At 41.0% G+C, this 25,451-nt stretch overlaps 1 protein-coding gene across 1 annotated transcript; it reads right to left on the bottom strand.

Moving 5' to 3' along the window:
• Window positions 1-16,203: 16,203 nt before the first annotated feature.
• LOC117368412 (olfactory receptor 5V1-like) lies at window positions 16,204-17,124 on the bottom strand. The gene has a single exon (XM_033962050.1). It carries the CDS (start codon window positions 17,122-17,124, stop codon window positions 16,204-16,206), a length of 921 nt encoding a protein of 306 aa, XP_033817941.1.
• Between the last annotated feature and the right edge of the window lie 8,327 nt (window positions 17,125-25,451).

Below are 25,451 nucleotides of genomic sequence, written 5' to 3'. Positions count from 1 at the left end.
CATGTGTTACCTGAAGATAAAGAAAATGGTAAATGTCACATAAAAGGAAATATTCCAGTATGCACTGGGAGCACGAATTATAATTAGAGCTGCTCCATTCACATGTTAATAGCTAATAGTTTATTATTTATATTCTGCTTTTATTCAATGCGAATTACAACTATACATGCACAATTAAACCACAATACAAGTTTAAATGTTCAGACAACACTTACATCTAAATAAAACAAATCAAAACTCCTGTAAATCATGAACCTGCCAAAAGAGGGCTGAGAAATAGTCTTTTCAAGTTAGTCCAGCACCTAAGGCACATATTTCATCTGAAAAATAAAGATGTTTTCAACAATTTTTTAAAAGGCTGCCACACCCAGGTTCAAAAGAGCCTCATCACAGATGTGGGTCTTTCTGCTGCTGAAGAAATACTGGGAGTTTATTCCACTCTGTTGGTCCTGCCACAGGAAAATTTATTCTTCCTTATTGTTTCTAAATGTAAATTTTTATGAAAAGGAACAACAATGGCTGATTGAACTGAAGAGTGCAAGGTTTAAAAAATTAATGTGATTAGCTAAAGGACCTCACTCAATTGTTCTCAGCAGTGTTCTGAGTGGCGGCAGCAAGGGATACTTAGAGGGGGATTCATTAAAGGGCGCTAAGGGGAAAATTAGGTAAATGGCATCTAAAAATATAGGCACTTATCTCTTGTCAATCACTCTTAGGCGCCCATTACAGAATTCCACCTAACTTAAAACTTAGGCACCTTTAATGTAGGCCAGGGTTTTAAAGGCGTACAGTATAGGCACTTAAGTCCTTTAGAGAATTGCATCCATAGGCACTTAAGTCCTTCTCCACCCCTAAACATGCCTGCTTTGGAGTTAGGTGCCATTAGGTGCCATATGATAAGGCGCCTATCTTTTGTAGAATGGTGCCTAAGAAGATAGGCACCAATCACCCAATTAATTTTAATTTATTTTTTCAATTATGAGCTTGTTACTGGGTTTTACTAAGAGGATTTTATCATGAGTCGGTGAGGTAAATGCTGCGATGCTCTTAGGAATTCAATGAGCATTGGAGCATTTACCTCACTGGCCCATGGTAAAATGCTCTTACGCTGCTTAGTAAAAGAAGCCCTAAGTTAGGCGCCTAAATTTAGGTGTCTCTTATTGAATTTACCCCAAGTGCATTAGCATGCACAAATGCATTTTCTCACGTTAAACACTAAAGACACCTAGCAGTTAATGCAAACTAATGCGCATAGCACCCTTTGATGAATTCTTCCTTAAATCTGCTTTCACTTCTGATGTACATCACATACTGGAAGTTAAATCAAACTAAGAGCAACATGTTGCCATGAATTTAGGAGTGCAGCTCTGTCGCTATTGTTTTAAAGCAGCAACAGAAGAAATGGAGTGGACAGCTGATCAACAAAAACTTGGAAACAATCACCAGTCAGACTTTATTGGACAACACTATGATAAAAGCATAAATGACTCGACACGAGTCGTGTTTCGTCCAACATGCCTGCATCAGGAGTCAAATATTCTGATTGATCAGTACACAAAAAGTGACTGCACTGATGCTCTCGTGATACAAATGGCAACACAAGTGGGAAGGAATCACTAATGTCAAAGCCTTGAAAAAGGCACCAAACTGCCACTACTGATGATGAGCGTCGATACAATCACTTTTTGTGTACTGATATATCAGAACATTTGACTCCTGTTTCTGGTGTCTCATTCACAGAGAGATTTTGTTCTTATGTTCCTTCCGCTATTGTTTTAAAGTCACTGCTGCTGCTCCATAAGAACCACCACTACCACAGACCTCTTCAAGTTTCAAGTCCCTGCCAAACACTGTGCTGCATTTGAAAGGTGTGGCGAATGCTGTATCAGGGGCAGAACCTATGGTCCTGAGCATTTAGACAGCCATGTCCCACACATCGCTGATCCTTTGACAGTACAGCCTCTCTCCTCGCCTTCCCTCCCCCTCCCCAGCCAACCACCACCATGGTGCAGACTCTTTCATCTCCTACTCACGGGATGGAGCAGCTTTGATACTCTTCCAGATCTGGAGTGCACTCTGGTGCATGGCCTTGAGGTCTTCCAGGTTCATGGCTGCCTCTTGCTTCTGCCTGCATTCAATTTTGGCAGCTCTGGTGTTGGGCCATTGGGATATGAGATACCAGAGCAAGCCACAAACCTGGACGTGCTTGCAGCCATATGTTGGAGAGCACTCTGGGTCTAGCAGAGGATCAGAGCTGCTCGATGATCGGGAAAAGAGAGAGGCTGCACAATAAGGGGGAGGGGAGAAAAGAGAGGCTGCACTATTGGGGGATGAAGAGGGACAGGAGAGGAAAGAAGCTGCCCTTTGGAGTATGTGGAAAGGGAGAAGTAGATTGGCAAAGGCAGAGTATCACGTTTGATGTGACAATGGTGACAATATCAAATTTATTCTGTGCAGAAGAAAGGCCCAGAAATCTACTTCTGTTTTCTGCCACAAACACTTGATGATGTTCATCAAGTTGCTAGGACTCAAACACGAGTCGGTGCTCCTAACATGGCTGTTGAAAGAAGTACTTGACACTGGCAGTGTTTAGGCACTTGCCTGCCTCAGGGGTATTTTCTCTCTTTCACAAAAGATTTGTCCAAATGCAGTAAAACTTTTTCTAAAATTGAAAACAACGTATTCTCTCCTCTCTCCAGCATATGTTGTTTTCAATGTTAGAAATTTTTTTACTGCATTTGGACAAATCTTTTGTGAAAGAGAGAAAAAACCTCTGAGGTCAGAGTTGGGTCATTTTTCTGGATCACATATTGTAAAATAAAGTATATTTTCGTCCCAGTTCTGGAGGCAGTTTCACCTTTGTTGGGTGTTGTACGTTTGAACTTCCTTTCTGTGTATTCTGGAAAGAAGTACTTGAAAATGTATGGAAAAAGAGGGCCATGGATCATGGATAAGAAAGACAAGCAGCAGTATCAGGAAAAGCAAAGAGAAAGTGGTAAAATAGTCAGGCAAGCAAAGAGGCAAATGGAGGGAAAAAAAAGCAAATACAGTCAAATCAGAGACAAGACTTTTGAAAAGATGTGTTAGTGATATAAGGAAGTACAAGTATAAAAGTGGCATTGTTAGACTGTAGGATGAGGGGCATGAATATGTAGAAGCTGAAGAAGATAAAGTAAACAGGAGGAGGGCTACAGAAACAAGCATAGATAGGAATGAATGGAAGTGAGATAGACCTTGAACAATTTTCAAAAGCTGTATTCATGAGAAGCTAACTAAACTAAAAGTACAGAACATAAGAATATAAGAGCTGCCATACTTGGACAGACAGAAGGTCAATCAAGCCTAGTATCCTGTTCCTAACAGTGGCCAACACAGGTCATAAGTACCTGTCAAGATCCCAAGAAGTAAAGCAGATTTTATGCTGCTTAACTTAGGAATAATCAATCCTCAAGTCCATTTTAATAATTGTTTATGGAATTTTGTTTTAGGAAAGGTACAGAAAGAGGGCACATGATAGAAGGAGAGGTAAATAAAAAGGGCACATGCTAGATGGGGGAAGAAGATAAGAACATAAGAAGTTGCCTCCGCTGAGGCAGACCATAGGTCCATCCTGCCCAGCGGTCCGCTTCCGCGGCGGCCCATCAGGCCCATTGCCTGAGTAGTGGTCTATACCTATCTATACCCCTCAATCCCTTTTTCTTCTAGGAATCTATCCAAACCTTCTTTGAAACCATTTAATGTGCTCCTGTCTACCACATCCTCTGGAAGCGCGTTCCATGCATCCACCACCCTCTGAGTGAAAAAGAACTTCCTAGCGTTTGTTCTAAACCTGTCCCCTTTCAATTTCTCCGAGTGCCCCCTTGTATTTGTGTTCCTCCATAATTTGAAAAATCTGTCCCTGTCTACTTTTTCTATGCCCTTCAGGATCTTGAAGGTTTCTATCATGTCTCCTCTAAGTCTCCGCTTTTCCAGGGAGAAAAGTCCTAACTGCTTCAATCTGTTGGTATATGGGAGATTTTCCATACCCTTTATCAGTTTAGTTGCTCTTCTCTGGACTCCCTCAAGTACTGCCATGTCCTTCTTGAGGTACGGCGACCAGTACTGGATACAGTACTCCAGATGCGGCTGCACCATTGCATGATACAGCGGCATGATGACTTCCCTCGTCCTGGTCATGATACCCTTCTTAATGATACCCAACATTCTGTTTGCTTTCCTTGAGGCCGTGGCGCACTGCGCTGACGCCTTCAGTGTTGCGTCTACCATCACTCACAGGTCTCTTTCCAGGTTACTGACCCCTAGTAGTGATCCCCCCATTTTGTAAGTGAACATCAGGTTCTTTTTCCCCACGTGCATGACCTTGCATTTCCCTATGTTGAAGCTCATTTGCCATTTTTCGGCCCACTTTTCCAGCATCGTTAGATCCTTTTGGAGATCTTCGCAATCTTCCGTGGTTTGAGCCCTGCTGTATAGTTTGGTGTAGTCTGCAAATTTAATGACTTCACACTTGGTTCCCGCCTCTAGGTCGTTTATGTAGATATTGAACAGGAGCGGTCCCAGCACCGACCCCTGCGGAACTCCGCTCGTGACCCATTTCCAGTCTGAGTAATGGCCCTTTACGCCAACCCTCTGCTTCCTGTTCGCCAGCCAGTTTTTGATCCATCGGTGGACCTCCCCTTGCACCCCGTGGTTCCATATCTTCTTAAGCAGTCTCTCGTGTGGTACCTTGTCGAAGGCTTTTTGGAAGTCAAGGTAAATGATGTCTATAGATTCCCCTTTATCCACCTGGCTGTTTACCCCCTCAAAGAAGTACAATAAGTTTGTGAGGCATGACCTACCCTTGCAGAATCCATGCTGACTTGGTTTTAGCTGCCCATTGTCTTCGATGTGTTCACAGATGCTGTCCTTAATCAGTGCCTCCATCATCTTTCCCGGGACTGAGGTCAGGCTCACCGGCCTGTAGTTTCCTGGGTCGACCCTTGAGCCCTTCTTGAAGATAGTTAAATGCTGTAAGGGGTGAAGGAAAGAGGTGGGAAGCTGTATGTAGAAAGGTAGTGAAAAGGGATATTGAGGACTGAACAGTAAGAATAAAATCTAGACGATGCAGAAAATGCATTGAGAAGGAAGACGAAGGAAGAACAGGGAAGGGAGAGGAGTGAGTGAAATGGCCAACGATGGTGGTGGGATGTGGAGAGTGAAGGGAAGAAAATGAAAGGAGAGAGATGCCAGACCATTGGGGGAGGGGAGGGAAAGGAAGAAAATGGATGCCAGACCAATGGAGCAGATGAAAGGGGGGGCAGACAGCTTCTGGAAGGGGCATAGAAGGAGAGAAGATGCCATATAGGAGGGGCAGAGAGAGGGCAGACAGTGGATAGAAGGAAGAGACACGAAGATGAGGAAAGCAGAAACCAGAGAAGACAAAGGTAGAAAAAATGTTTCTATTTATTTTTTTGCTTTAGGATTAAGTAGTATTGTAGCTGTGTTGATAAATATTTATAAATAGAAAATGGAAATAAGGTGATCCTTTTATTGGACTAATTGTAATACATTTATTTTACTAATTCAAAGACCAAAACCCCCTTCCTCAGCTCAGGACTGGATACTGTAACCGTAGTATTCTTTACTGACCTAAGAAAAGAGGTTGTGACCTCTGAAAGCTAATTGAAAAATCTATTAGTCCAATAAAATGGTATTATTTTTTTTCCATTTTTGTTTTATTTCTCTCTCCCCTTCCCCCATTTTGGCCCCCTTTTATGAAGTTGCATTAGGCTTTTTTATTGCCAGCCGTGGCGATATCACCTCTGATGCTCATACTGCCACAGCCCGCTAAAAAAAAGCCTAATGCTGTTTCATAAAAGGAGTGGGGGGTTTATGAAGCCACGTTAGGGTTTTTTTTTATCACCGGCTGCAGCGGTAAAAGTTCAGATGCTCATAGAATTCATATGAGCATTGGAGATTTTACCGCCACAGCCTACAATAAAAAACAAACACAGTTTCATAAAAGGGGAGATTTATTTGTTTAATTTGTAAAGTGATGATTTATATTTCTCTGTTTTTTTCAAATTTACATCTGCTATCATTATCGCCGCAAAATGTCCAAGTCTAAGCCTGCCCAAAGCTCAAACAGAACAATCTCCAACATGACCCACTTTAGTCTTGGATGCATAGTAGGTATAATGTCTCACATAACGTCCAGAAAGACGGTTTCAAAAATCAGCACTTGGACATTTTGGCGATGAGGACGTTCAAGTGCTGATTAATGCCATTTTTCTGGACGTCTAAGAGTTTTGAAAATACCCCTAATAGGCATGTATGTGTCTTTTATAAAATACATCACAATAAGTTCCAAGTCTAAGAAATTTGTTATAAATTTATCCTCAGTGGCACTACATGGTAAGCTTACACATACACATGGAGGGCAGTTTTCTGAAAGGCTATTTCCATGGGCAAAATATAGGGCTCCTTTTACTAAGGTGCATTAGGGCCTTAATGCATGGAATAGCATGCGCTAAATTGCCCCGCGCGCTAGACCTTACGCCAGCATTGAGCTGGCATTATTCCAGAAGCATAGCATGCGGTAATTTTATGCATTAGCTAAAAACGCTAGAGCAACTTAGTAAAAGGAGCCCATAGTTTTACCCACAGAAATGACTTTAAAAAAAACTACCCCTCTTAGATGAATAAAAATATAAAAAATGCCAAAATTAAGGACCATGAGGTCCATCTAGAGCAGACTGTTTAAACCTGATAATACCATAATATCTACTTGATTTCAATAATTACTCTTACATCTTTTTACCTAAAGATTCTCTTTTATACCTTGATTTCTTAAATTCTCTTAGTGCTTTTATCTCTTCTATATGCAGTATCTAAAAACCTGTTCCAAATGTCCACAACTTTTCTGGGAAGAATATCTCTGTCAGTATGCATAACCCCTTTGAGCAATATATTTTGGTCTCCTATTGTAAAACTTCTTATTCATTGAAAAATGTTTGTTCTCATATATTAATAAATCCTTTTGAGTAGTTGAACATCTCTATCATGCCCTTCTCCTGAAAAGAAAGCAATTAAATAAAAGGAAAATATAGACATTTTTTAAAAAGGAAGGCCTATACCTGGTTTCTGAGAATCGTACTATGCTTCCGATCAATGAATATTTCTGATTTCCAGGGTTCAGAAGAGGGAAATCAGAGGATCAAAATTCAAGCAAAATGAAGATGGCTTATGGACAGCAAGAAAGATATGGATAGAGGGATGATGTGGAATAGAGCTGTATCAAAGGATTTTTTGGTGTCAGTGCTCAACCTTCCAAGAAGAAAGGTGAAATAGTTGTATGTTATATTAGCAAATATATCTTTTATCGTTCAACATACCTCCCCAAACCTGTTCTCCTGTGTGTTCATTATCAGTAATTACATCAATCTGTGAGGGATATTAATAAGTTATGTTTTGTTATCAAGTGTTTGTAATTTTACAGAAAATGTTACATCAGATACCACAAGAGATGCATTTGCCACTTAAGGCCGTTGAGACATTTTATCGGTACTTCTAGGAGTTCATCTCAATTATAAACTTCTCAAAAAGAGATGGGCTACTCACAGAAATTTCCACAGGGAATGCAATTTTTGAAGTTAGGATTGGATCACCATGAATATAAGGACCCCCTTTTACAAAGTTGTTGAACAACATGTTCTCCTGTGTGTTCATTATCAGTAATTACAATACCTCAATCTGTGAGGGATATTAATAAATTATGCTTTGTTTGCTTTGTTATCAAGTGTTTGCAATTTTACAGACTATGTTGCATCAGATACCACAAGCGATGCATATGCATCTCAGCTTCCTGTACATTACAACTTCCTGTTCTACTTGGTCAGGATGCATTCAGAGAAGACTGAGGCCCCAGGGTAGCGATTCTGCTTCCTTAAATGTACCAAAGCCAATTCAATTCCAAAGGACTTTGGTGCATTTACCACAAAAGAATCTCTACCACAGCTTTATAAAAGGGGCCCTAAATGTTATATTTATGGTCTAACTTAAACCCATGTGTTGCTCTATAATATAATTAATAACATCCCAAATGTTCCTGTTACAAATCCACATTAGCAATTATTCCATTGCAAATGCTTTGGGGAGTCCTGCTGGCTCAGCTGATAGGATCAGATGAACTATATTACAGAATAAAGCTTTAAGACATCCACCCCATATAAAACAGTTGGTAGTAAAAAATGGGGTATCTAGATGATAAGCATGAAATATGTATTAAACAATTTCTAATTAATTTTTGACCGTTGTAATGACAAGTAAAATTCCATTATCAATTCATAATGTCTATTTTCACTATTTCATGTCATTCTTTTTTTCTCTTTGAACAATAACACAGATTTTGATGGCACAAAGATTTTTAGATAGAGGATATATTCATCAATATATTATGCAGAGATATGACAGAGCATGAAGATCAGATAGACAACTGTATGATAACATGGTTTGTCCATTAATGATTGTCTTTTTTGCCTTCTTATATACAAAAGATCTTTAGAAACACTGGCTTATTTGAAAATAAGAGATTAACCTTAGAGGCAGGGCTGGCATTGGGGGGGGGGGGGAAGGGGGCATACAGAGCAGCTGCCCTGGGCTCCATATACAGTTCCAGGGTGTCTCATGGTCTGGTATCTTCCATATTTTCCCTAGCACAGCTTGACATAGGCACCTTATGTAATCAAGACCTCCACAAGATAATCCCCCTGACTTTCTTTCCACTTACTGACCGGGCTGCAAGCAGCTTTCCTCTCTCTCTCCATCCCACTCCCTGTAGTTCAGTAGTGCTTGCAAACCTGCCTCAATCATTGCTGGCAAAGGCACTGGAGTGATTGAAAGGACATGTCCTGCCTCCTCTGATACAACTTCCTGCTCTGAATGGGCAGGCTGCATCACAGGGAAGACTGAGGCTCTGGGGCAGCTCATTTCAATAACTGCAGTGTCTTGAGGCAGGTATTGAGGCAGATAAACAAGCACTATTGAATCACAGGAAACAGGACAGAGAGAGACACTGGTACTGTGGGGAGAGGGAGGGGCAGAGAGACCCTGAATTTGCAGGAGAAAGGGAGGAAGAGCTAAGTGCTTCTCTGCTGGACCAAAATGGAGGGACAGACAGGAAGAGATGCTGGAAAGAGATAGAGCGGAAGAAGGATAAGTGTTGGACCAACTTGGAGGGGGGAGGGGGAGGTGGAAGTTAGATTACCTGTCTGACTGACCAGAGGAAGAAAGGGGGAAAAGATACTAGATGGGGAGGGGAGACACTCTGGAGACCTATGGAGACATACTAAACTTGGGGGGGGGTGTAAGATGAGGGGGATGAGAGAGGCAAAAAGTCCTAGCCCCAGGGTGAGGGGTGGGAAGAAGGAAAGAAAGAGGAGAGAGACAGTGAAGAGATGTTAGGTATGGACGGAGGAGGGATAGGAACACAAAGAAGCAATGCTTATCACAGGGGGGGATAGGGACAAAGAAGGAGATGCAGGACAGGGCAAGACAAAGACACAGAGGGAACATAAGAATAGCCTTACTGGGTCAGACCAATGGTCAATAGCCCGTTCTCATGGTGGCCAATCCAGGTCACTAGTACTTGGCCAAAACCCAAGGAGTAGCAACATTCCATGCTACCGATCCAGGAAACATTGATAGCAGATGCTGAAACTGGAGTAAGGAAAGGGACAGGAACACAGAGGAGAGATGTTGAACATGACTCATAGGGAAGTAGGAGATAGTGGAGTTTGGTGGACATGAATAGAAGAAATGTCAAATGAACAAAAAATGTTGCAAAGATAAGAAAAACACATAAAAGCATAAAACAGATGCTGGGACCAAAGCGAAACAGAAATACAAAATACTCAGACAACAAATGTAGAAAAAGACCATATTATTCAGAATTTATTAACAGCAATAAGTCAGCTATTGAAATGTACATCTCTGATAGATTGCATTTTAGTTTATTTCTCTAATACTTTTCAAATTTCCCATTGCAACTCTTTCTCAGCTGCCTACCCAGTTTTCTCAGGGGTACCATAGGGCTCCATTTTGGCACCGATTCTTTTTAGCATTTTCCTGGCACCTCTTCTTACAGTTATACAAGAGAATGGCAGATGATATTTAAATTCTCTGTTGTATTAGTGACCGCTCTATTTCATTAACCACTTTCAACTCTTGTCTTTCTAATGTTTCAGCATGGCTCAAAACAAACCATATGGTTCTCAATAGTTCAAAGTGTACTGCCATTGCCTTCTCTCGTCCACATGTTGAGCCTTACCCCTGTCAGGATCTTCTAGATAAACAACTGCCTCACTCAGAATCTGTAAAAATCTTAAGGGTGATCTTTGATAGCAGACTCCATTTTCATCAGGAAATTGAGAATGTTGTTTCTGCAATTTATTTCTAATTTTTTGCCCTTCACCAGATCAGAGCAGTGTAAACACTACTCCCTTTTTCACTTATGTGGATACTTCTTCTTGCCCTTGTTATCACATGTTTAGATTACTGTACTTATCTATATTTAGATATTTCCCATCAAGTGCTTACAACTGGTACAGACTACAGCAGGGGTAGGCAACGATGGCTGCAATCCAGTTGGGTTTTAAGGATTTCCCCAATGAATCTCCATGAGATCTATTCGCATGCACTGCCTCTGTTGTCTGCAAATAGATCTCATGCATATTCATTGGGGAAATCCTGAAAATCCGACTAGATTGTGGCCCTCGTTCTCAACCTTGGTCTACAGCAATCAAGCTTCTATACAGGGCATATCGGTTTGATCATGTAACTCTTCTCCCACAAAAAGATCATTGGCTCCCTCTTTCAGCCAGAATGAAGTTTAAGATCTTGCTACTAACATTTAAAGGATGCTTTCTACTCACCCAGCTTATATTATAATCTCCTTATTTCACATACACCTGGAAGACACTTACGATCATCAAGAGTTAACCTGCTCTTGATCCCATCATTTGCATCCTTTCATCTCACCATTTCACACAAGCAAGCCTTTAAATATTTAGTTCTATTTCTTTAGAACGCACTTCCCCCTAACATTAAAAACACTCCTTAAAATACTTCTTTTCATTTCTGATTTCTCCTCCTCTTCTTCTTCTTGACAAGTGTTTTGAATATTTCTTGTTTTATTGAATGTTTTTTATTGAGATTTTATTATAAACTGCTTAGGCACTTCATTTAAGACATATTGCGATATATCAAGTGGTGTACATAAATAAAATAGCATTGCTGTATGCAGAGTCTGATTTCTTGAGGGTTCCAATTCAGTTTTTTGCCTTCATATAGGGCTCCTTTTACTAAGCTGCACTAGTGGTTTTAGCGCGCACGCTAGACGCTAACGCCACCATCAAGCTGGCATTAGTTTTTACGCATAGCGCGGGGGCCAGCGTACGCTAAAAACGCTAGCATACCTTAGTAAACGAAGGAGATAGTTTATTGATCTCTGGTCCCTTGTGCCATATTTATTGTGTCAGGTGTTTTTTTTTTTTTTTTGTAAGTGCGACCAAGGTGCAGTATTCCGCTAGCATGTGATATTTGTGTAGATATATTGTGGTAGTCCTATTTGGGTTGTTAGGGTTTTCTTTTTCCACTAAATAGTGTATTTGTGTTTTAGGGCCCAGTGTGCTGTCTTTTCATGCATGAGGTTGTTGCTCTTCCTGTCCTAGGGGTTAATGCTGTTATGGTTTGGTAAGGAATAATGAATAGGTGCAGTCTGTCATTTGAAACAAATGTCATTGGCTAATTAGAGGGTGCACTGTTCGCTGTTTGTATACAGTCTCTTCCTCTGTAAACCGCTTTGAACTGTTTTGGGGTATAGCGGTATATAAAAATAAAATTATTATTATTATTTTCCATACAGGACTCGCATTTCTATAAATGGTTGGTGTAAATAGCTGCATTTAAAGTCAGGCATGATTCCTGGAGCCTAACTCTGAGCGTCATTTATGGAATAGCCCTGAGCACTATTTTTTTCAGCACTGATTATTTGGGTGCCAGTCTAGTCCAAAGTGTTACATTATAGATATATCTTTCTATCTTTCTTCATTTCTCGCTCCTCATAAGTCTGCAAAAGCATTGTGCACTCTTCATGACAGTTATTTTTGCTCCCTCCCCGATGAAGCTGTCCATTTAGAATCTACAAAAAAAACCATGTATATCAGGTTTAGAGTTCCGTTGAAGACACATCTATTTAAATTGGACTTCCCAAGCCTTGTCATTCTGAGGTCTTGTCCATATTTTTGTATTCCTTTCTTTTGTCTTCCCAGTTCCTTTCTTGTGTAAGCGGCTCTTTTATGAAGCCATTTAGCACGGACCACTACAGTGGCTGCCCTGAAGCCCATATGGATTTAAAGGGTTTCGGGGCCATTGCTGTGCAGCAGCTGCTAGAGTGGATTTGTAAAAGGGAGGAGGGTAGTTATGTTATTTTGAAGACTCACACTAGCGGATCAAAGGCGTGTTATCGATGCCAGTTTAATTTTTTTCATCCCCTGATGTAGCATTTTTATGAGGCAAAACAGGTGGACCCCTGTCGGGATAAGACAAGGAAATTAGACTTAATGGCTGTGTTCCAGAAGACTGATTCCAGCTATCTGAGATAAGTGGTTTCATATGCTTTTTTCCTCTGGACAGTGTTTCTACCAATTTTTGATAGAGTTGCTAATACACACTAATTCAGAGCACTTTCAAAACTTTGCATTATGCCCACAATTGTAGCTCTCACTTTGAAGTTTATTGACGTGGAGCCTTGATTTCAACAAACTCACAGTGATAAGGAAGATTTTGATAAATATCAGTGTGCACAATTGAGTTATATTGATGTTGTGGAGTTTTTTTCATTCCAATGATGATACAGGCTCCTTTTGGGTACCTTGATGCCTGGAAACTACTGTATTGAGATTTGTTTTCTCCACAATTTATTTATTATTTCTTATTATTTGAGTTTTTGTTTGAACATCTGTGGCAGTTCTTCCAATACTTACTAGTAGTGAGTTTTTAATATATTGTGTGATTTTGCCTAAAGCTTTACCACTATACCCCCTTTTTTCAGTTTTGTTCTTTAACTACTGATTTTATGGACAGAACCATGGTGAAACCTCATCTGGAATACTGTGTGCAATTCTGGAGGCCACACTACCGTAAAGATGTACTGAGAGTCGAGTCGGTTCAGCGTATGGCCACCAGGATGGTCTCAGGGCTCAAGGATCTCTCATACGAAGAGAGGCTGAATAAATTGCGGTTGTACTCTCTCGAGGAACGTAGGGAGAGAGGGAGACATGATTGAGACGTTTAAGTATATCACCGGTCGTATTGAGGAGGAAGATGATATTTTCTTTCTTAAAGGACCCTCGGCCACAAGGGGGCATTCGCTAAGAATCAGGGGCGGGAAATTTCATGGCGATTTCAGGAAGTATTTCTTCACCGAAAGAATGGTTGATCATTGGAATAGACTTCCTGTGCAGGTGGTCAAGGCCAGCAGCGTGCCAGATTTTTAAAATAAATGGGATGCGCATGTTGGATCTCTAAGAGGGTAATAGTAGGGGGGAGAGTCATCAGAATAGGCAGACTTGATGAGATTTAGGATATCTGGGAGAATAAATTTAGGGAAGGGGATCTTTAGTGTGGGCAGACTAGATGGGCTATGGCCCTTTTCTGCTGTCATTTTTCTATGTTTCTATGAACTATGGTCTTTTATGTGGTGATAATTTTATGCTCTTTTTCATATTCTTTCCATGTTATAGTTTGAGATATATTTTCTTATGAGTTTCTTATGAGTTTTAATTTGTGTTTGCTGTTTATACTAACTGTTGTATTTCTTTTTTTTAAATTTTAACATTAGTTGTTTTGGAAGCCCCTGATGCAGCCCTTTCATGAGCAAAACTGTCAGTGTCAGACTTATTTGGGGTTCTGTTTGGTACTGAATAGAACTTTGGGAAAAGAGTAATGTGTGATCTGCTGCTATTCTTCACCAAAAAAGAAGTGGGGAAGGGACACAATTAATCAACTTCTGGGACAATCATTTTATTTGAACGTTAAATATATAACATATGCATAAAATAAAGGCGGCATAACAAAGAATCTTTTCAATCTTTTTTTATACTGGACCCCAACACGGTCCGTGTTCCAGCCAAGATGGCCTTCTTCAGGGGTGTATGAATGCAGCCTAGTAGATGGTGCCAGAATGCAAGTAATTAAACCAAAATAATTAATCTTGATGTCCAATTAAGAGCCTGTTGCCTGACGCGGTATCATAAAAACACGATTTGCAGAACGCTGCGAAATGCAAGGATTGAAAAGATTCCTTGTTAGGCCTGCTTTGCTTTATGTATATGTTATATGTTTAACATTCAAATAAATTGATTGTCCCAGAAGTTGATTGATTGTGTCCCTTCTCCACTTCTTTTTTGGTTTATATTATCGCATGTGGGGTTGTGTTTTTTCATCTGTATTGGGGGGACACTGCTATTATTCTTGCCATCCTGCTAGATTAGGCACAGGCAGCAGGAGTAGGATTTGGGGTTCTGTTACCCCTTCCAGCCACTTCACAGCAGGGAGCAGACATGCTGATTAGTGAGAATATGTATTGGGGGAGGAAATCTCTTTCTCACCTATGTTTAAAAATACACGTTACCATGTACTTTTGGTCCTGAAATTAGAAAATAGTTTAACAGGGGACAGGTGCTGGTAGGACAGTTATATGACTATAGGGTATACAGTACTACCCCAAAATTTGTGAGGGTTCCAAATTTCAAAAAGTCACGAATACAGTTTTTCACCTGTCAAAAGACAGGGGAGGCAGGAGAGGGCAGCTGGAGCACCAGCAGGTAAAGAAAATCACTCGCGGTCTGTTCTGACTTCCTCTTCCTGTAGTAAAATCAGGCTACACCAATCAGGAGCTGCTTTGACATGCAGTTCCTGATTGGTGTAGCCTGACTTTACAACAGGAAGAGGCGGTCAGAGCAGACCGCGAATGAGTGAGTTTGTGAACTGCGAATTCGAGAGGGAACACTGTGTTAGGGATAGTAGTCTTCTTTCTCTTGCCTATGTTCAAAAATATAGATGTATCTCCATAATTTTGGGCCCTGAAATTAACAGGGGACTGGTGCTTGTGGGGTACTCTTCGACAAGAGACCCAATTAATAATTTTGCTTCATATAAAGCCCAGTGCTTAGCTGTCAATGCATATTCTTTCAAACACTGGGTTTTATATGAAGAGTGTGAAACGTGGTCCGCGTTGGAACCCTTCGACTTATTAAAGTCAAGAAAAATAAGAAAAAAATAAGATGTCAATTTAGTTGAATCACAAGTTTATTTATTATTTTGAATCTTTTCAACAAGTAACACATATGCGGTGATTGATCCGCGAGTTCTTCTATAGGGCCAACACCCTGGGGGAACTTCACATTTCTGAGCATATGACACATACAAAAAAAGGACATTTTGCCTTTAGAATGTTGCATTAGTATAGTGTTATTAAATACAACACCCTTCTACTCAATAACACACTCCACAGAAAAGAGGAAGTCACATAGGAGCAGAGGAGGTTGAAGTGGTTGGGAGCCGGCACATCTTGAAGCAGTCGTTTCCAGCGAAACGCTGGGCACTACGTCGATGTGACACTTGCTCTACATATCTACTATTATGTGGGATAAGTATATTTTTCTTCATGATTATTTGAATGAAGATAGCATGTGCTTGAGTATAAAATCTGTGTTTTCCCTGCGTTGCTTAAGGCTTTTAACATCTCTCAATGTGAAGGGATTTTTATGCCAATGACGAGATTCAACTCTGGTAAATTTTCCCACATTTTTTTCATTCTACAAGATGTATGTGTGGGGAGGGCTCTGAGGCTTTTTCCTTTACATTGAATTGGCTAAGATGTTTTTGAAGCCCTTGCACTGACAGGGATTTTGATATTCACTTCCACTTTGTCCTCTTTTCTGTGGAGTGTATTATTAAGCAGAAGAGGGTTGTATTATTATTATATTGTCCTTCCACACTTGTGTTTGTGGATCTAGCATTAGCATAGTGAGTCAAGGTGATCAAAGTTAATCCAAAACTATAACAATCAAATATGACGTAACAGCAAACTATAACAATCAAAGATGGTGTAACACCATTGATCTGTCCGTTTCCAGCAGTATTCCACAAAAACTCTTCTGCTTATTCTTGAGGAGATAATTTACCACAGATTGTTTGCATCAGGGCCATTTTCACCTGCTTATTTCTCAGGGTGTAGATCATAGGGTTCAGCATGGGTGTCACAATGGTATAGAAAACAGCAATGACCCAATCGTACTTCAGATAATAACGCGAGTTGGGTCTCATGTACATAATTCCTGCACTGCTATAGTACAGTATCACAACAGTTAAATGAGATGTACAGGTAGAAAAACTCTTGAGTCTCCCCTTTGTCGAGTGCATTTTAACCACTGTGGAGATGATGAGGATGTAAGAAACGACGATACAGGTAAAACAACTGAGAACAACAATTCCTGTGACATAGAGGAGAAGGATCTCATGTACATATGTGCTGCTACAGGAAAGTGTCAGCATAGGGTTAACATCACAAATAAAGTGGTTGATATGATTGGGCCCACAGAAGATGGTATGAAATATCATCATAGTGTGCAGCAAGGAATGCAGGAAACCGATACACCATACAGTCGCCACCATCTGTACACAGAAACGCTGGTTCATTATTTCAGTGTAACGCAAAGGATTGCAGATGGCTACATATCGGTCATAACCCATTATAGCCAACAAGCAGCACTCGGTGGTCCCCAAGAAATGTACAAAGAACAATTGAATGATGCATCCCTGGTAGGAAATCCCTTTTTTTACTGATGGAAAGCTGATGAACATGTTATATACGCTAGCAGAGGAGTAAAAAATGTCAATGAAGGCTAGGATCCCCAAGAAGAAGTACATTGGAGTTTGAAGGTGGGGGTCCAGCCGTGTGATGATTAAAATAGATAGATTGCCCAATATGGTGGTTATATAGATGACTAGAAAAAACATGAAGAGGGTGATTTGAAGCACTGGGAGGTCAGAAAAGTTCAAAAGAAAGAATTCATGGACCATGGTTAAATTGTAATGCTGCAATTCCATTTTAATCAGCTCGTGTTACCTGAAGTTAAAGAAATGCACTGGGAGCACAAATTATAATTAGAGCTGCATCATTCACAGGTTAATAGCTAATAGTTTATTATTTATATTCTTCTTTTATTCAATGTGAATTACAACTATACATGCACAATTAAACCACAATACAAGTTTAAATGTTCAGACAACACTTACATCTACACAAAAGAAATCAAAACTCCTGTAAGTCATGCAACTGCCAAAAGAGGCTGAGAAATAGTCTTTTCAAGTTAGTCCAGCACCTAAGGCACATATTTCATCTGAAAAAAAAAAAGATTTTTAAACTGATGTGGGTCTTTCTGCTGGTGAAGAAATACTGGGAGTTTATTCCACTCTGTTGGTCCTGCCACAGGAAAATATATTCTTCCATATTGTTTCTAAATGTAAACTTTTATGAAAAGAACAACCAGGGCTGATTGAACTGCAAAGTGCAAGGTTTAAAAATTAACGTGATTAACTAAAGGACCTCACTCAATTGTTCTCAGCAGTGTTCCGAGTGGCGGCAGCAAGGGACACTTAGAGGGGGATTCATCAAAGGGCGCTAAGGGGAAAATTAGGTAAATGGCATCTAAAAATATAGACACTTATCTCTTGTCAATCACACTTAGGCGCCTATTACAGAATTCCACCTAACAAAAATGTAGGCCAGGGGTTTAAAGGCGTACATTATAGGCGCCTAAGTCCTTCTCTACGCCTAAACATGTCTACTTTGGAGTTAGGTGCCGTTAGGTGCCATGCAATAAGGCGCCTATCTTTTAAAAAATATATATAATTTATATTCCGCATATCCTACAATTCTATGCAGATTACAAATTATTCAGGTACTCAAATATTATTCCCTAACTGTCCGGTGGGCTCCCACTTTACCTGGGGCAAAGGGAATTAAGTGACTTGCCCAGGGTCACAAGGAGCAGTGCGGGATTCGAACTCACAACCTCAGGGTGCCAAGGCTGTACCTCTAACCACTAAGAAGACAGGCGCTTATCACCCAATTAAGTTTTTTTCAATTATGAGCTTGTTAAAGTGAGTGCATTTGTAGGTCAGTGAGATGAATTTGAATTGTATTCGGAAATAGATGGGAAGCCAATGAAGTTTCAGGTTTCAAGTTTAATTTTATTATTATTAATTTATTGTTTTCATATTTACATTTCAAGTATAAACTTGTACAGATAGCAATATATGATCAAATCAATACACAAAATAATGTAATGCATACGAAAGAAAATTTCCCCCATAATCGCTCTAGTCCCCAATATATGAGATCTAAAATGTAGATAGCAGAATAATCAAAAAAGAGATATACAATAACTAAGGATAACATGACTGGTCAGGCTGATATCTAGTTGAATTAATCAACTCTTATAAATTCTATTTAAGGCATTGAAACAGTAGCTTTGTCCTTCTCTAATCGCGATAATGAAAGGAAAGTAGTCAATTGGAAAGGTTCAAAGAAGACATATTTTTGTGAAGAATAATGAACCTCACATTTACATGGGTAACATAGGAAAAAAGTCACCCCCCAATGCAAGAACCCCAGGTTTTAATAAAAGAAATTCCTTTCGGCACCTTTGGGTATCCCTTGCTAAATCTGGAAGCATTTGTACTTTTAAACCTAGAAATTCTTTCTGCATGTGTTTAAATAAATTTTTCAGAAGCCAATTTTTATCTGGGGCCATAGCCACCGTCAGTAGTAATGTAGCGGGTGTAACTGATTCTGTATCAGAGAGTTCAAGTAAAGCAGTTACATTCATATCAGAAGCAATTACTTGCTGCTTATTTTAAAAATAGGTTAATGAAATTTTGTGGGGATTTTGTTAGGATTTTTCCGGATGTCTCTAGAACTACTCAATTGAGAAGGAAAGAATTTCTGAAATTGAAGGATAGAGTTCTGGCTCTAGAGGCATCTTTCTACCTGAAATTTCCTTGTAAATGTTTGGTTAAGTTACAAGATATTGAGTATGCTTTTTGGGATCCTATACAACTACAACAATTTTTAGTTGCGAGAGAATAGAAATGAGTTTGTTTCATCTAGCTGAGAATAAGAGGAGAAATTAAATTAATATCCCATTTAGTAAGGAATGATTCAAGGTGGTCTAGTACGAACCGAGAATTATTGTTCTTTTGTTTTCTTGAATTTATTTGATTAGAAATAGTAACATGTTCTCCCCATTGATGTGGGCTTAAAAGGAATTATGTATGTATGATTTGATTATGTATTGCTTTGTGTGATTTTTCCTTTTTTCCTTTGGAATTATTGGATATTGTAATGTATTCAAAACTATAATAAATAAAAAAAAAAAGAAGCCATTACTTGCTGCTGAGTTTGTAATTTTCCCAGTAGGTAATACACTTGAGATATAGGAGGTAATAACTCCTCTGAAATTTCCAGTACTTCAAGAAAGTATCTCTTCAACAATTCCCTTGGGGTGTACAAAGCACTCCTTGGGAAATTGATCACCCTAATTTTATTCGCTCGTGATTAATTTTCTAGCGACTCTAATTTTCTTCGCAAATTTGTAGTTTCAAGTTTTATTTTAATTTGATGAGTTGCTTATTTAGATTTACTAAGCGAGTTACAACAGTAATAAAAATATAAACATATATTTAGACATACCATTTAAAATTTAAAAATGATGGCTTAGACCAACAGACTTACAAACTAATCAGTACACAAGGTAAGGAGGGATAGAACTACAATTCAATGCTTTAAAGTACAGAAAAGAGCCATAGATGGAAAGAACATTAGGGAGGGAAAAGTAGAAACTTCATGAGTCTTTCTAAGAATATTAATTTCTTGGTTGGTGTTCATTAAAGAAGTCTTGGAATCTAACATTTCTGTTTGCGAGTTCTTTATATCTGTCCCTTGAACTTTCATTTTATCTACCAAATGCTGAAAATGGGGATTAATTAATGTAGGCAGAGTAGCCACAAGGTCCCAAATAGATTCTAATGTTACCTCCTGGGGTTTCTGAACCGGCAGCAAGCAAAGTGTAGGCAAAGGAACCCCTCCATTTTCTTGCTTTCCATCCATGTTGTTTCCTTGGATCTTCTCGCCCCCATGCTGGATCTCAACTTCGGAGCCCAATTCTAGAGTACCCACCGAAGATAGAGTATCCATCTCAGCTCTGCCTTCCATGGTCTCTCCAGCCTCCTGGACTTGCAGCAGCTGATTCCTTTCAGGCTGCTCCATCTGTGGCGAGCTAGTGCTCCGAGGGCATGGGGGCAGAGCCCTAGTGTCGGGGCTCAGTGTGGTGTATAATTCCAAAGAGAACACTGTGGGTCCACTTGCTCATGGCGTCTCCAGCGGCAATGAGGCTGGCAACGAGGTGACTTGCATCCGGCGAAGGAGCTGTTCTATGTTACCGAACCTGGTCGAAGAGGAGCTCCACGAGGCCCCAGCAGAGCTCTTCCCTCTCCATTTCAGCATTGTTCCAAACGAGGTAAATTGGTAGCTGCAAAAATTCAATAGATAGCTCCAAGCTGTGCCTCACAGCCCAGTCAGTCAGCAGCCATTTTGGATCCCTTAAATCGCAATCATCATGATTCAAAGCGATGTACAATTAAAAAATTAGTGAAACCCAACTACATTCAGATTGCAATAATATGTGGACAAAAACAGACCAGTATAGAAGGAAAGTAGATGGAACTACAATTAATTAAAGAAATGAAAGACATAAAAGGTACAAACAAAAAGGGGAGTGACTTTAGGAAAGGGGTAATGTGAGTATAGTGGCTCTCCCAGAATATAAGTCATGCAGCCAAATTCTGGACAGATTTGAGGAGAGTGAGATGGCTAAGTGGAAGACCTGAGAGTAGCGAGTTGCGGTAATCTAAGCGTGAGGTGATGAGGGTGTGGGTAAGTATTTTGGTAGTGTGCTCAGAGAGGAAGGGTTGGATTTTGGTAATATTATAGAGGAAGAAGCGGCAGGTTTTAGCGATATGTTGTTTCTGGGCAGTGAAGGAGAGAGAGGAGTCAAAAATGACCCCAAGATTACAAGCAGATAAAATAGGAATGATGAGAGTGTTGTCCACAGAGATGGAGAACGAGGGAAGCATAGAGATGGGTTTAGGTGGGAAGATGATCAGTTCTGTTTTAGCTTACTATACCCACCTACCACCCCTATAGCCCTTATGGCTGCAGGTGGCACCTATATGGCAGTATAGTAGGAATTTTGTGGGCTCACACTTTTCACCATAAACGTAATAGTTAGAGTGGCTTATGAGCCTGGGACCACCTATCTATTGCTCACTAGCCCCCTTTCCATTGCAAATGCAAGCAGTGTCTCACTTCCGGCTCACCACACAATTGTTTCCCACGTACTCACCTTTATAGGACCCCCAGGGACCCCTGAAGAAGACTTTTTGTCGAAACGCAGACTGTGTTGGGTCCTGTATCCCTAGCGGACTAGGTCCTTTAAGGCTCTTATGTGGATGATTTCAGTGTACCTTTGGAACTTTGACACTTTCAAATAAAGTGCATTTAGGAACATCGTCACTCCACAGAGTTTTTTTGGTTTTCTCTAGATTTTCTTCTTTGTGGATATTTCGGGGTCAATTCCTTTTGTTTTTCACTAGCCCACTCACCAGGCTACCTAAGACACCTATGTGATGCTCTACTAGGCTCTCCCATACCAGAAGCTGCTGTTCTTGAGACAGGTATGTACTATTTCATTCAGATTGGGAGGTTGGGAGGGGCTTAATGACCACTGGGGAGTCATAACTTAATCCCTCTAGTGGTCCTTTGGTCAGTTTGGATACATGTGTGACATTTAGATGCTTTTAAAACATATCTAACCTTGGGCATCTAATTTCTGTGTAAGACATCTTAGGAAACATTTGATTATTGCCACAAGACGTCCAAAGCCCACCCAGAACATGTCTCCAACACACTCCACTTTAGTCTTGGACGCATAGCGGATGGAATGACTCACAAGACGTCCATAAAGACAGTTTTGAAAATCAGCACTTGGACGTTCTGGAGACTAGGACACTCAGGTGCCCAATATATGCCATTTTTTGGACATCTAAGGATTTCAGAAATGCCCCTAATACACATATAAAAGACACATACAAAATATTTCACAATAAGCTCCAAGTCTAGGACATCTGTTATAAAATTATCCTCAGTGACACTACATGGTAAGCTTACCCACATACATGTTAACTTGCTGATGCCAATGTTTTATCTAGTGTAGCTCACTGACAATGGTCAGCCGATCTCTTTTGTAAACCGGATAGAACCAAAAGGCTTTTGCAGTATAGTGTTCCCTTGTGAATTCGCGGTTTGCAAATTGCGGACTCAGATATTCGCAGTATGCTCCAACCACCTCTTCCTGTACTAAAGTCAGGCTACATCCATCAGGAGCTGCATGGCAAAGGAGCTCCTGATTGGTATAGCCTGACTTTAGTAACAGGAAGAGGCGGTCGGAGCATACCGCAAATGATTTTCTGTACTTGCCAGCACCCCAGCTGCCCTCTCCTGCGTCTCTTGCCTTTTAACAAACACAAAACCACATTTGCGGTTTTTTTAAATTTGCGGGTGTTCCTGGAACAGAACCCTGTGAATTTCAGGGTAGTATAGTACCGTATTTGCCAGCGTATAAGACGACTTTTCAGTACCTTAAAATCCTCCCCAAAGTCGGGGGTCGTCTTATACGCCGGGTACTGTTTACATGCCCTTACTTTACATTAGAGAGCTGCACAGGGACGCCCCTAGGGTCGCGGGGATCCCGTGGGGACGCCCCCTAGGGTCATGGGGATCCCATGGGGACGCCTCCGAGGGTCGCGGGGCTCCTGCGGGGCTGGATGTACTCAGTCTTCTGGATGTACGCGGCTCTTCTTCTCCCTACCTTCTCTGCTTGCAGCACAGAGCCGAACGGAAGTCTTCCCGACGTCAGCGCTGACGTCGGAGGGGAGGGAGGGCTTAAACAAAGCTTAAACAAAGCCCTCCCTCCCTCCGACATCAGCGCTGACGTCGGGAAGACTTCCGTTCGGCTCTGTGCTGCAGGCAGGGCAGATAAGGAGAAGGAGAGTAGCCTCGCGGTTCGAGTGGCTACCAAGGGAGAGGGGCGGCCCGCCCCGCCCCGGTTGCAGCACAGCCGGCCAGGTTCCCTTACTTTTGTGGCACTTCCCCGACCGATAACAGCCCGGGTCCGACAATCCTCCCTGCCCTGTAGCCGCGAATCTAAATTACCTTCTTACAGCAGCTGTAAGAAGGTAATTTAGATTCGCGGTTAAGGGCAGGGAGGTTTGTCGGACCGGGGCTGTTGTCGGTCGGTCGGGGAAGTGCCACAAAAGTAAGGGGACCTGGCCGGCTGTGCTGCACCCGGGGCGGTAGAGAAGGAGGGGGGGAGAAGGACGCTGAAAGGCCATGGTGAAGACAGGAGGGGGGGGGGAAGACTCTGAAAGCACTTGAAGACAGAGAAGGGAGAAGGAGGCTGAAAGCACATGGGGGAATACAAAGGGGTGGAGAAGGACGCTGAAAGGCCATGGGAAGGGCGGGGGGGGAAGGAGTCTGAAAGCACATGGGGAAGACAAAGGGGTGGAGAAGGACGCTGAAAGGACATGGGGAAGATGGGGGGGAGAAGGACACAAAGGAAATGAGGAAGAGAGAGTAGGGAGAAGACGCTGGCAGGGAAGAAGACAGATGCCAGACTATGGGGGGAGCAGAGAGAAGAAGATGGGTGCCAGACCAATTTGGAAGGGGGAAGAAAGGGAGAGGCACAGTAACAGAGCAAATGGAAGATGCAGAAGGAAGAGAGATAGTGGATGGAAGGAATTGAATGAGAACATGAGGAAAGCAGAAACCAGGCAACAAAGGTAGGAAAAGAATTCTATTTCTTTTTTTTTTTTTTTTGCTTCAGGATAAAGTAGTATATTAGTTGTGTTGATAAAAATTTATAAACATTAGAGGCTCTGGTAGAAACCCGTTTACAAAGTATGTATTCTTCCCAATTAATATTTTCAAATTAATAAAGTCTTTTTGCTTATTTGTAAATGGGTTTCTACCAGAGCCTTTAATTCAGTAGCATAATTAAATGAAATAACTATTTCTGAAGTTTATAGGGACGGGCGGGGACGGAGGGGATTCCTCGCGGGGACGGGTGGGGATGGAGGGGATTCCTCGCGGGGACGGGTGGGGACGGAGGGATTCCTCACGGGGACGGGTGGGGATGGGTGGGACTTTGGCAGGGACGGGTGGGATTTCTGTCCCCGCGCAACTCTCTACTTTACATGCCCTAACATCTCCTTCCTTACCTCCTTACGGTGCTTACGGTACTAGTAAACCTGCCGGGACATCAGCGGGGCCATGGCGGGACATCAGTGTGACAAGGGTGCCAGCTCCTTCATCCTGTGCAGCGGGAAGCAGCGGCGCTCTGGCCCCACCCCTTTTCTCTTTACTACGTCTCTCGCACATGCGGCCGTGTGTGGAGTCTAGCCCTTAAGGAAGTTGCGGAGGCGAACAGGAGGCTTTTGAAGGCTTTTAAAGGGAAACTGTCATGCCAGCAAACTTGCTAGGGACTTGCCCGGCACTTGCTCTCTCCCTCTATGTGTTATCTTCCTTCTATCATTGACAGTTTCAGTTTGGTTAACAGTTTAGAAAACAAATAGCATGGCAGCTCCCATGGGTTTATTGTTCTATTCAGCTTTAGTGAATTAATTAAAATTGTTGAAATAAATTCGGATGTTCTTTTAAGTTTTATTTGTTGTGCAGAAGGTGTGCGGAAGAAGGGGTAGTCTTATACGGCGAGTATATAACAAACTCTATATTTTAACTGTAAAAGTTGGGGGGTCGTCTTATACGCCCAGTCGTCTTATACGCCGACAAATACGGTATATAAATAAAAATTTATGTTATGTTATGGAAGGCAGTTTTATGAAAGTCTATTTACATGGGCAAGATGCAGTTTTAACCACAGAAATGACTTAGAAAACTATCCCCCTTAGATGAATAAAAAATATAAGAAATGCCAAAATTAAGGACCATGAGGTTCATCTAAAGCAGACTGTTTAAATCTGATAATACCACAACATCTACTTGATCTCAATTACACATATCTTTTTACCTAAATATTCTCTTTTATATCTTGATTTCTTGAATTCTGTTGGTAGTTTCATCTCTGCTATATGCAGTACCTAAAAAGCTGTTCCATATATCCACATCCTTTCTGAGAAGAAATATTTATTTCTGTATGCTTAACCCCTTTGGGCAATACATCCTGGTCTCTTATAGTAAAACATTTTTTTAAATTAAAAAATGGTTGTTC

Source organism: Geotrypetes seraphini, chromosome 1, assembly GCF_902459505.1.
Source record: "Geotrypetes seraphini chromosome 1, aGeoSer1.1, whole genome shotgun sequence".
Classification (NCBI taxonomy): domain Eukaryota; kingdom Metazoa; phylum Chordata; class Amphibia; order Gymnophiona; family Dermophiidae; genus Geotrypetes; species Geotrypetes seraphini.
Note: the sequence above shows the minus strand (reverse complement) of the source record. Positions and strands in the feature narration are given on the sequence as shown.

Excerpts from the sequence above, each read along its gene's own strand:
- LOC117368412 (XM_033962050.1), bottom strand. The coding sequence starts at position 17,124 with ATGGTCCATGAATTCTTTCTTTTGAACTTTTCTGACCTCCCAGTGCTT.